This window comes from Hyposmocoma kahamanoa, unplaced genomic scaffold (assembly GCF_003589595.1).
Source record: "Hyposmocoma kahamanoa isolate Upper Pololo Valley unplaced genomic scaffold, ASM358959v1 64, whole genome shotgun sequence".
Classification (NCBI taxonomy): Eukaryota; Metazoa; Arthropoda; class Insecta; order Lepidoptera; family Cosmopterigidae; genus Hyposmocoma; species Hyposmocoma kahamanoa.
The window spans coordinates 5,576,309-5,589,405 of NW_020653852.1; the positions used below are offsets into that span (position 1 = coordinate 5,576,309).

At 37.6% G+C, this 13,097-nt stretch overlaps 1 protein-coding gene across 1 annotated transcript in view; it reads right to left on the minus strand.

Moving 5' to 3' along the window:
• Positions 1 to 6,224: 6,224 nt before the first annotated feature.
• The window catches only part of LOC113230619 (dnaJ homolog subfamily C member 13), a 63,314-nt gene continuing 56,441 nt past the window's right edge, over positions 6,225 to 13,097 (minus strand). Inside the window, exons 37-39 of the mRNA XM_026464614.1 lie at positions 10,586 to 10,732; positions 7,818 to 8,043; positions 6,225 to 6,777 (exon numbers count right to left, since the gene is read on the minus strand). Of these exons, the coding sequence (XP_026320399.1) occupies positions 6,704 to 6,777; positions 7,818 to 8,043; positions 10,586 to 10,732 (447 nt within the window). The 3' untranslated portion in view covers positions 6,225 to 6,703. The remainder of the gene's footprint in view (positions 6,778 to 7,817; positions 8,044 to 10,585; positions 10,733 to 13,097) is intronic.

A 13,097-nucleotide genomic window follows, 5' to 3' on the forward strand; every position in this document is an offset into this window, starting at 1 on the left:
CATAACATTACAATACTCTTCTATATTTCATATTTTTTTAAATATATATGTGAATTTAACGGGTCTGAAATGATATTCAGTCTCAATAGATATTTCTTTTATTTTATCAATTAATGATAAAAGAAGGCAATGGCAAGATCAAATTAATGAATACAAAATCAATTAATAATAAAATCATAATTCGATGACATAAGTATATCGTCTTTAGTTGAAACATGCATTCATTTTGAAGGTTATATTTAAAGAAATAGAACCTTTTATTCAAAGTTCATTAGAAATTAGATTACTTTAAAATATTTTTTGGTTCCCCATACATAGTCAATCAATTTGTATGGGCAAACAAACATTTTCATCACCAAAGGATTTATTTTCTTTATTAATGAGACTACTTACTAGCGAAGTGTAGTTTTGTTACGTCTAAACGTTAGGTATTAATTTTGTGCCAACAATTAAATGTCTGTATTAATTGATACAAGTAATTCGCCGATATATCTTCACGTCATTATAAATCCATCTCAAGTGAAAAGCCTGAATGGATTCTGGTCTTCGTTTATAATTCTGTAATTTTAGGCCATCGATAGGTATTGCGATTGCCTTTTCTCTCGTGATAACCGACAATGCTCTCGTAATACTTTACTTTGAGAAATGTTATTTAACACGATTTTTTTTTGCTTTTCCCGCCAACTAAAATGTCAAATCGAGGGTAAGGTCTTAATGACTAAGGCCTATTTTCATAAATCCACTTCAAATACTTAATTGATAATAAAATCTTAAAAATTAAGTGAACTGTTTTTATTAATACATATCGAATCAGTTTACACATCGAGTATAGTATACTATTGATCTTATTTATGACGCATCATTTTATTTGTCAAAATGTTCCCTTATCAATAAAGTGGCTTTGATCTTAATAACTGTATTTTGGAGGATGTGATCTTAAAAGACAAAGTCTCTATTCTTTTTTTCTTTTTTTAATTTATTAAGGCTTTGGCAGAGCCATCAGCCTAAACATGAAGTTTAATTATGTTTCTGTAAATATGGCCGCCACAAAGAGGATAGGCAATTTGAGGCGGCGTGCTTGGATTGACTCGGGATTCCTTAAAACGGGCCGATACGGGTATTTTAATTCGAGATTCGTATAATTTCGCGTTTTAATCTTCTATTAAGGCACAATAGCACTATCCTATTCCACTTTAATGAACTAGATTTCACAAAATAATTGAAAGTCAAAATAAAAACGACACTTTTCCCTCCAAAATACCCAGAGCGAATCCTCTATTCTTTATTAGAGCTTAAAAACAAACTTTGCACTTAGCTACTGCTCCTTAGCTTGTTTTTTTTTCTCGATACAGTCGACGATTCCGCCAACGTCGACGTTACGGAAGACACGCGTTTATTACTCAAAATTTGACCGGTGATATCCGAATGGCTTTATTAATAAGCGGAAATTTTGACAACTCAAATGACGCTTAATCAATTAAGTTACCATTGATGTAAACTGAACTGATTTCAGATATATAAAACTATCCTGTACCACACACATCGACAAAACTACTTCTGTAATCTGAGTGCCATCACAGCCTATACACACTTAATAGCGGACTTGGGAGTTTCATATTAATACGAGGTTAAATGGCCTTGCATTTAGAGAAAAATACATCTGAAATAACATATTTTTTACTAAGTTTAAGCGTTTGAAAACCGTGAAAATGCATGTAATTAACGAATTATTTGTATCCATTCAAAAAGTTGAACCCAAATTCTGTAATGCCAAAACTTACTGGACTTATTCTGGACATCAAATACAGAATTTTTTTGTTCTACGACTCCATAGTCTTTTTGATGAGATCAAGCCATAGACGAAACACGTGACCGCTTGCGTTCATTTCGACATAGGTCACTGGATGTGGAAAAGAATTATATTTACCGGTGGCGGGTAGCTGAACTATATGCGAAAGCATTTGTTTAATTCGAAGTTTCTACCGTATGGAGGTGTGTGCCAATGTATTGGCGACGACTTGTGAAAATAAGCTATTCTACACATCGTACAATCAAGTTTATCTAAACCAAAGTATTAAAAAATAATAATAATCATTGCTGAAAATATTTGCACATTAACAATCAACCTTATGTCACTAGCTACAACTCTTCAATTGTTTTCAGTTTGCAATCTTATGTGCTTTTAAATTGACCACCCCAAAAGTTGATTTATATTATGACTCCGAACGTGTAGATAAAATTGACCACTTTTGATATGTAGATAATTTAGTTTGGTTTGATTATTGAAATCATATTGACTGTAAATGTCCAGTCCAGCTCGATTTTCTGCCAAGCTGTCGTCGACACTACATTTCTAATTTGTTTTTGTCAGGTTTTGTAGAGTCCACGTGTCAGCATCGTAGAAAATTTAAGAAGGCCAAACAATTAAAGAGCCTCAGTGTTTTTTTAATCTTCGATTTTTTAAATTTACGTGTGCTCTTTAACGGCTGATACGGTTACAGAGCAAATTAATTTTTAGTCCTATTTTTGTTAATAATAGTGGAACCAACGTAACTTTTATCCATTTGGCAGCAATATTAGTGATCTTGGGTTTGACATGATTATCATTCATGTAAATACGCCTTATTTTTTTCCAAGAAAGAGAGAAGTTATTATATAGGGGGAGAAAATTGTTTTGTTCGTATTAAGTATCAATTAAAATTCTTGAGCTTTTTTCCGTTCTACTTTATCTGTAATCTACATTCTTACAAAAGTGCGAATTCTACCGTTCTTATATCATTATACAAAACTAATTTTGCTATGAAATTAAAAGAAATGATGAAAGAGATCATGATTTTATGCATAACTATGATACGCATGTTTTAAACCTCTCAACAAACATACTTCCTATAATACCTCCAAAGTAGACAACGGTCAGAAAAAACTAACGGTGTACACAGATGGAATGCAACCCGACCGTTATACTCACTGCAAACCAAAGGTACACTGTGGATGCAGTCAGTGCAACTTCATTTCACTGACGGCATCTAGTGAAACTTTATTTCACTGACTTCATTTACAGTGTGATTTTTTAACTGGGACAGTATAAGGAAATCCGAAACCATAAGTGATAACAGGTCATTTTTGTGAAAACAAATTTTAAAACGTAAACATTTGTGCAAGTGTGAGTGTGCCAATTCATGCTTGATCAAAAAACTGATTATGTCGAATTTGTTTTCACAAAAAAAGACTTAACTTCCTAAGACAATTTCCCTATATCACCTATGATTTTGAATTTTCCCATACTTTCCTAGTAAAATAAAATCAAACTTCTAACAGTCTGTGTTAAGAGTCAGCACACATTCGTCATCAAGAAAACGCATTGAATCGACATAAACATTAAGAAATCTTTGAGATGTAAAATTAAATATCTGCCCAAACAAAAGCGATTCCATGATGACAACTAGTTAAGGTTCTTGACGTTGGCTGCACCTGTTTACAGGTGGTTATAAAGTTTGCGGCTCGAAGACCTGTAGGCTAACCGTGAACGGCGAGAACCAGCAGGATAGCATTGATTTCTGTCGTCCACTAACTAAAACACGGTTAAGTGACAAATCGTCAAATAACCGTTTTAAATAGCAAAAAATAATTCACAAAATTCTCTTTTAAAAACAATTAAAATTAGTTAATGTGTTCGACTTATCGGAACTTACCCTAATGATGCATAGCTGAAATATCATTAATCAATTTCAATATTCTTAAACAGGGTTATGGTTTTTTATGAAATCTGAAAAAAATATTTTGTCACTGTTTAGTTTTAGTTAGCGGACGGCAGATTTCTCTGTCTTTCCGGCCCAGTGTTGCCATTTGAACTATTTCTACTACTTTTGGCAGGTAATTAGTAGAAACAGTACTTTAAGTGGTAACTTTTGACAGATAATTAGTAGAAATATTTGTTTAAATGGCAGCACTGAGTCGGAGAGATAGAATACCAATACCTCGGGGCAATCTTTCAGACCGTGTAGAAACAGTCTAAATCGCACTTTGCATTGTCATCTTTGAGACAGAAAATTCGCGGTCGTAATATCGACACGACGGCGACATTAACACACAAAATAAAATTAAATGTTCAATAACACATCAAAACTGTAAAACAACGGACTACCTTAATAAATTAGAATGTAACTTTGGCTGATAATACAATATGTTTTTAATAGTATTTTGAAATAAGATACTTGTTATTTCCTATAGGGTATTTTTCGGTCAATATCAATTAGAATTAATAATGGTATCGAATACTATTCTTTTATGAGCTAAGCTAAATTTTTCAGCTCCAAAAATGCTGACATTTATGGAAGAAAGTATAAAGAAAGTAATTATAAGGGCATCTTCAAATTAGACGCTTATAGAAGCGCCACTACTAATTTTCATACAATAATTAGAAGCGCAGTCTCTCTATCTAGTCTTGTTTTTCTGGGATTTTTGAGTTTCGATTTCGATTTTCTCGGGATGCGGAAAAAACTGAAAGCCGTATTATATACATATAATGTTAGTTGTTTCGGTTCAATAGCCCAATATTTCGACACAGTTGCATGCATAATGATCACGTGGCGACCAAAGAGGCAGGTATTCGACTGTAAATTGGCAACCGGTATCATCTCATTTTTGACAACTTTATCGGATGAAGAAAAAATATCTATATAGCACGTGGTTTATTAAATAAAAATACGTAGTGTGCATACTTACGTGTGTAATAAAAGTATTTGTAAGCTACGTATTTTTATTTAATAAACCAGATGCTACATAAATGACGCAAACGATTTTTCCTTCATTCTGTAAAGTTGTCAAAATTCAGATATTACCGATTGCCAGTTCACAGGCGTATTGTTAACAACCGGTTAACTCTCTGATTTCGCGATTGGAATTCGACTGAAACCCATTCCGAGCAACAGTTGATAATTATTATATTATTTCATTTACCGTTAAAAATCAATTACTTTTAGCGTTTAGTTGACGACGCTTGTAAAGGCAATCCTGCGGCAAATGAAACTCCTATTATATAGATAATAGTTGATAAAACTTAATGACATTAATATCTAGTCATGGTTTGTTTTAAACGGGTAATTTTCAGGTTAGTTTTCTCTACCTAATTTCGGTGACGTAAAAGTATTATTTAATATTTTACGATAAATTACTCGAAGACTTAAATAACAAAAATTGCCACCGAAATGAGATAAAGAAAACTAACCTGGAAGTACCCAAACGCATTACAAAACTTACACCACATTGTAAACGCTACAATGGTGCAAACAATAATATCACATTGATAGAGTAGTTCCATATCTTATGTTAACTTAGTAAAGTTTATATTAATACAATAAAATGACATCTTAACTACCTTCATTATGTTGATGCGGCTTAATGGCATTATACATAAGTACAGACTTTAGGGTTGCCTTGCTTACTGTTAATAATATTTGATACAAACAGATCACAATCTGTTGGAAAACTACCGAAAACGAAAAAGATTCTTTACATTCTTTCGATAAACAGCAAGCTTTATGCCTTAAATGGTATTAGTAAAAAGGAATGTTTTCAAAGAAGGAAAGTTCAAATCAAAATAGCGCGGTTTCTTGGTATCAGTTTTGAAAATTTGCAAGTAAAAATTTTTGCTGTCGTTGTTTCCGATTCCCATAACTAGGGCCTTACTTCCTTACTTTGGGATCAGAGCAACGTATGTGATGTTGTCTAATATTTATTTATACGGAGAACTCGATCGGTAATTCCTTCTTGCGAATACCTATAAACGACCAAGTGAACATCACGATCGACACTAAAGCTATAAACTCAGACCCATGCCATTTATTAGAACGGTCCAAAAGTCCAAAAAGTTAAACTTGACACGCCCTTGACCGGTAACAGTTGCTTTTGTTTTAAATTTTCCCCCTTTTAAAAATATTTAAACGTGAGACACACTGAGAGCGGGTGCGGGTCGGGTGCGGGTCGGGCGCGAGTCGGGGGCGAGACGGGCGCGGGTCGGGCGCGCTTCGGATCGCAAGTGCGACGGGTCTAATTCGGTTTATTTATATGGACCCGCACCCGCTCTCTGTGTGTTTCACGCTTTAAGACTATTCATAAAAAACAACTTTTAACTATTGGACGGAGAAATTTTGATGCTTTACACCATTTGTGATGCTCTTGCATCACAAATGGTGTAAAGAATACTCTTGTATATCAACACGAAGCAAGGCAAGCCTTTACGTACTGTAACTAACATCGTAGCACGTCACAAAACTATTCAGCAACGGCCGATTAGTATTGTAACAAGCACTTCGTATTCACCACGTAATAAAGTCTATGTAGTCTAAGGTAACAGATGGTCCAACCTCATAAGGTCACACCAAACCAGTCACCGTGGAAAGCTTAAGGCAGTAAACCAACTACGAAACACCGTGTCATCGTAGACCGGTGACTAGGCGATGCGAATTATGTTTTTACTTCCTTATTACCACACACATAAAGTTTATGATGCTTCGCTTAACCCAGTGACGCGTGGACTAGTCCGGTGGATCCCTATTTCGAAGGACCTTGAATTAATATTGCTGTTACGATTTACACAATACCTTCCGAATAATCTTTAAATGTCTATATGGTTCCCACGTACGATATTAGCCTCAAACATGCGTGTTCACACCCACTGCGGGCACTAGCTAGCGAGATGCGGTCAGTCGATGGGCGGCGGCTGCGCAGGAATGTTCTGCGGCGGCGCCGTTAGGTAGCCCGCTGAGTGCGGCGCCGCTGTGAAACAAATTCATCGATCAATTAGATATTCTTACAACCCATGGAAAAGTAAATCACGTGAAATTAGAGGTTTAACCTCTAAGCCGGCAGGAAACCACCGGTGGGTTCACGCCATTTTGAAAGAAAAAGTCCTCAGACGCGCGAAGCCACCGGTGGGTTCGCTCGCCCAGACGATTATAAACCGGTTTTCAATAAAGATAGAGTCTACGTTTGTTTGAACAACTTTTGATAATAGACAAGTATAGTAACTGTTTCGTTCATTGCATAGCCAAAAAACATTCGTTCATTTAAAAAATACGGAGAAAAAGCTGTTCGAATCTGTGGTAAAACTTCGTTCGCGAGAAGTAACATTGTGGTAACAGTGCGTTGTGAAATCTTTATTTTATCAAGGCAAATGCATTATTTTATGTAATAACTACTATATTTTGTGTTATTTAAGGAATGATAAAGCTATTTACATAATTGGTTTTGTTAAATTCGTAGTAGTTTTATTGCTATCAAGCTCAAATACCGGCAACATAATTTTTGGCATTTTCATGGGATTTCTGTACAAATTGAGCTAAAAATGATTGAAAAAGGCTGCTGTTGATATTAGCTTCACTGCATTACACATTCTTATAGATAAATTATTTAGAAAGCCAATACCTTTTACAGAACTAGGCTAAGTGGTGTAGTTATTATTTGAGGAGCATTTATCTGAAGAGCGACCTAAATCAATTACGGCGCGAGGTGCGCGGGATGTGAAATATGAACCGTCATTAATTGACAGTTGAAATTCCGTTGGCTGAAGGGTTAATGATACTCCATGAGCACCTCTCGCTTTGAGAATTTTGATAGGAATGATGACGGAACGAACAAACGTAAGAATAGTAGAAGAAAAAGGAATTCAAGAACGATTAATAATTTTAAAAGTGGCCAGGAACCGGGTGATAAAAAGGTGGAATGACGATGAAGGACATCGTCACAGTGTTTTGGTTTAACACGATAATGCTGCACGGGTGGAGTGCATTTAATTATCTAAGAAACTTGTCAATTACCTGCAATGGAATGATGGTCGGGTACAGAAGAAATGAATAAGTCATGCCGTTGCGCCGCGTACTGTTCCCACACACGACTACGGGCCAGCACAGCTCGGACTCTCTCCCCGTGCAACGTCGATCGCGCCATCGCTTTTAAAGCGTTTACTAGTTGAGCGGCCGCTTGTCCGTCTAGTCTGGTTTCCAGAAGAGACAGCAGTTCGCCTATTAGATCTGTTTCTAAAGCCTGGAATAAATAAGTCACCGTGTTAATCAACCAGTCGTTTTTGAAGACGGAGTAAAATGACATTTGCAGGGTTGCCAGTTTTCATAAAATTTAGTCACGTACTTGTTGTCGACAGCTTTATCGACAGATTGTGAAAGAAGGTAAAATTTTGCCAATAATGTCTGACTTGTGAATGTTACTACGTTCGAATTATTATGAATTGTGTTATTGCTTTCTTTATTCTTATTTTGACAGTTGGCCTACTGTTATCGGAGTCAATTTTTAATTTTATTCACATACATTTTGGTAAAAACAGGTGGATTTGATTATCTATTTTGAATTAAATGAAAAACTTTGAAATATGTCTCTTCTTTGATTTTTTAATAGACATGGTTCTAAATGTAGTGTATATGTATTCAAATGAACCTGTGTCCAGCAGTTGGACGAATAATGTGCAAATAAAGATTCCAATGAAACAAATTTAGATATTTATTGCTTAGCGTAACCAACATTCAGTCGATAGTCGATAGAATATTTATCGCCTGCAATCACTAGCTGCTGGCAAGCGGGCAACACTTTTGCGCAATGAACTGTCATTTTACTCCATCTTCAAAAATGACATTCTATACTTTGTAGCAGTCAAAAATTAAATAAAACCATCTATTTAATACAAGATTATAGACTTAGACATCTAACAAGACGTTCAGGCATTTAGCTTTAAAAAAAAACACCACTGTAATTACGTTTATAATGTTTAAAAAGAAAAATTGTTGTTTCCTTTCTATAATATCACCCTTGAAGTTCTGCGGCTGTCGTCTGGTTTCTAAACATAATCGACCTACGTAAAGTAGCGTATGTCGAAATTGCCAAGTTTACAGGGAAGCGTTTTAAAGTTCTCCGTTTTATTCGGCAAAGCTCGTTACTCAAATAGAGTGATCATCTAATACAACATCTAACCGATATCTAGGATTTTATGATACTCTATGTGAGTAACGAGCTTTGTCGAAAAAAAACTGAGAAATGCTAAAGTCACGTGTTGTGCTTATTTCAGTGAATTCAGAATATTTAAAAGGCTCCTCTGTAAACTTGGCAATTTCGACATACGATACTTTACGTCGCAGGGGTCGAATATGTTCTAATACGGTCAGATTAATTAGTATTATTTTTAATTAATTTGCATCTGTGTTCTGTACACGTAAAATGAATTTAAGTAATCTTAGAAGAAAGTGCTTAAAAACCGACCTCAAAAGTTCGTGGAATAATATCTATTTGCCGAGTTTTATTGAAATCGGTTGCCAGAAAAACGTTTCACTTTTTCCCGGATTCATCCCCTAGTTTGCCACCCTTCAGAGTCATCAAAGATCATTACACATCACAAGAAACATCAAAATCGGTTAACAAACGTCGGAGTTATCGCGTAACATACATTAAAAAAACCGTCGAATTGAGAACCTCCTCCTTTTATGAAGTCGGTTAAAAAATGACGCAACGACGAAATAATCCTTGATGTTTTTCGTTTTTTGTATGTTTCATTTCCTCGTAGTTAGAATCAAAAGAAGAGTGTTTATTTGTTTATGTGTTTATGTGTTTATTTAATGAATTTCATGATGTTTTTACTACCATGATGTTCATCATTTACTAGTTTGTTATTATTATTGATACAAACATCAAACAAACACAAAGGAAATCTTTTAATCTGACTGCACTGGCACCAGCGTCTGTTTACCAAACTGGGGTTACCACTTTTACCAACTCAGCTACAGATCGAGTCAGTAGACCTAACGAATTTCTCCATATTCTTATTGCAGATCTTTGTTGGTTTTAAATGGCTTTCTTGTCGTAGCGCCTGCGATAAACTTACGAAGTAAGTTTCGAACTTTGCATAAATAATAATATCAAAAGAAGATCGTGCAGTGATATTTTGTTTAATACAAAGTAGTCGTGCGCCTGGTGGTAAGCGACACGCCTAACGATGACAGTGCCACACAGTGTAGAGCTTTAAATCGCATAGATCTTACGGGTACTGCCACAACGCCCGTCACCATGAAACTTAAATTGACAAGTACCATATCGACTGTGAACTGGCAACCGGTACTATCTCAATTTTGTCAATTTTACAGGATGAAGAAAAAATCATTTATATAGCATCTGGTTCATTAAATAAAAATACGTAGTGTACATGCATTCATGTGTAATAAAAATATCTAAAAATTACGTATTTTTATTTAATAAACCATATGCTGTATGAATGACGCGAACATTTTTTTTCGTCATCCTGTTAATTTGTCAAAATTGAGATAGTACCGATTGCCAGTTCACAGTCGATATGCCTGTAATTTCACCAAAACATCTCACGTTAAATGGAATGTTTTATTCCCTCGTTCAACAATCTGCTATTTTATTTATTGATCCTTCTCGTCTGTACACTTCTTGTTCAATTCGTATGGCAAGTATATTTTATTTAATAAGTGGGTTTTTTCTTATTTTATTTAAAATGGATTATTCCTAAGCAAAATAATGTCTTCATTGACTTTGTACCGTAGACACTATGCATTACACTGACCTGTAAGACCAATCGATCGGTATTAACATTGCTGTTGAATATGGAAGCGAGCGCCTCACACGCGCAACCGACGATATCTCGACACGTCTTCACTGCAGTCTTCATACCGGACATCACGTCCGTCTGCGTCAACGCTATTATACACGCCTGAGAAATACAGAGTTTTATACTTTAAATGCTATTCCTATATAACACCACTGTTATTTTTAACAACTTACAGTTACGGTCAAACACGTTTTTTTATTAGCGAGAGCTTGGAATTTCGTAGTGATATTTGTGCCTTTACAGAAATTCCGTTTGCCTTCTACTATCAGCGAGAAGGAGGTTTGTTATGTTTTTAAAAAGTAAACGCAACCAACAATCAATGTGAATACTATGAACTTAACAGTTTATGATTTAAGCGCACCTCACACCGTACCGAAATCAAGTAAATGCAGTATATTAGTGTGTGTCTATGTGTCTAGGGAGTATTGTAATAAGAGCCTATGCATACATAGCATGTATTAATAGTATATTGTGTATTAAGGGCGCTAAATAAGAAATTACGAACGAGGCTCTATTAGAAGCTCGAAGCCGAAGATTGAGAGCTTTCGGAGTCGAGGTTCGTAATTCCAGTACCGCCCATGAAACATACATAATTAGGGTTTTATGTGAGGCATTATAGTCAAGTTGGCCTGCATGCAATCATAATACTATTTACGCGCAAGTGTGATGAGTTATAAATAAAACTTCTTTGACGGAAAATGTTTACATTTTCATATTTATCACGGTCTCCACATTAGGCAAGCCTGAATCATGGGGTCCCAGACATAATGCGATGTACATATAAAAATTGCCTCTCAAAAGGACAGAAATAGATACAGATAGAATATGATAAGTAGGTATATAACAATTTATATAACATTATAAATTAATCCACAAAATCAAATTGCTGCTACAACATACACGTAAGCCGTGGGGCGACGGCTTAAGAATACATTGTCGCCTCCCCATACATGCCCGTGGGGGTCGTAAGAGGCGACCGAGGGCGTCACAAGTGTCCATCTGCTTAGCGTTGTGGTAGGCTTTGTGCCGACTGGATAGCGACCACAGTACACACGGCGGAAAACCCTCCACAGTGAAACGCTTTTGCGAATCGCGTTCAGGGATCAGTTGGTGTACATCCAGTGCACGTGGAGTTTTCGGCGCGGTATCTGGGAGGACTGAGGCGGATATTCGCCATGTCACTTGTTGGGGGATATCTAGTTGACCTGCCGCCCAGGGAGACCCGTAGAAACGGTTGTCCGCTGGCCGCCCGCGGTACAGTACAGGGGCCCAATAGGGACTAACTACCCCTAGAGGCTGCCCCACCATGCCGCGCATAATCTTGGGGTAGGTCGTCGTGCCGGTTAGTGACCGGAATATGGGGTCCCGGCGGCATATCCCGGGGGGGTACGGGGGCCCTTCCGTTCGGCGGGTCAGCCGGCTATCCTTCAAAAGATCAATGGCATGTATTGCAGTTCCCCTCGTTTTTCTTCTTCGGTGCGGTGCCGAAGGCTTCACCTCTTCACACTACCGTCCTTCTTACCCACCATGACAGCGCAACATAAGAATGCAGATCGTTCAGCGGTGCCTAATCCCCCCACCGCGTTTATTATTGAGTAACATCCGCGGACTCCACTCCAACCTCAAAGCTGTCCGCCATCACCTCGAGACAGCCCGGCCTGCCCTGCTTTTCCTGACGGAGACGCAGATCCGCCGTCCGAATGATATGAGTTACTTGAACTACCCCGGCTAGTCGCTTGAGGAAAACTTTCAGGCCAAAGCCGGGGTATGTGTATATATTCGTTCGGATGTGTGCTGTCGCCGTCTGCGCTGCCTGGAGGACCCCTCCTTTTCCACTATGTGGGTGCTCGTAGAATCTAGTTGTTCAGCTAGAGTCTTCGCGTGCTTATATAGATCCCACAGTGGGGATGCGGAGACAACTAGGCTCTTTGACCAACTGAGCCAGGCGACTCTTGACGCGCAGGCGCAGTTCCCATCTGCGGAGATGGTCGTGTTGGGGGACTTTAATGCTCACCATGAATCATGGTTAAGTTCCCTCAAGACTGACCATGCAGGAAGAACTGCCCACGCTTTCGCTCTCACGCATGACTTGACCCAACTGGTAACCCAGCCCACCCGGGTTCCAGACATATCGGATCATGCACCCTCTTTGCTTGACCTTCTGCTCGCGAGTCACCCTACCTACTATACAGTATCAGTCAGCGCCCCCCTGGGAAGTTCTGATCACTGTTTGGTTGGGTGTAAGGTTTCCCAAATGCCTCCAACTAAGCTGAAGGAGGTCACTCGTCGCATTTGGCACTACTCGTCGGCGGATTGGGATGGTATGCGCGACTACTTTGCGTCCATCCCTTGGTTGCAGCACTGCTTTGCGGGAAAGGATGCCTCAGCAGCTGCCGATGCTGTTGTCGATGAGATTGGAACGGCTATGGATTACTACATACCGTCTTCCAGTGTCATCGCCAATCGC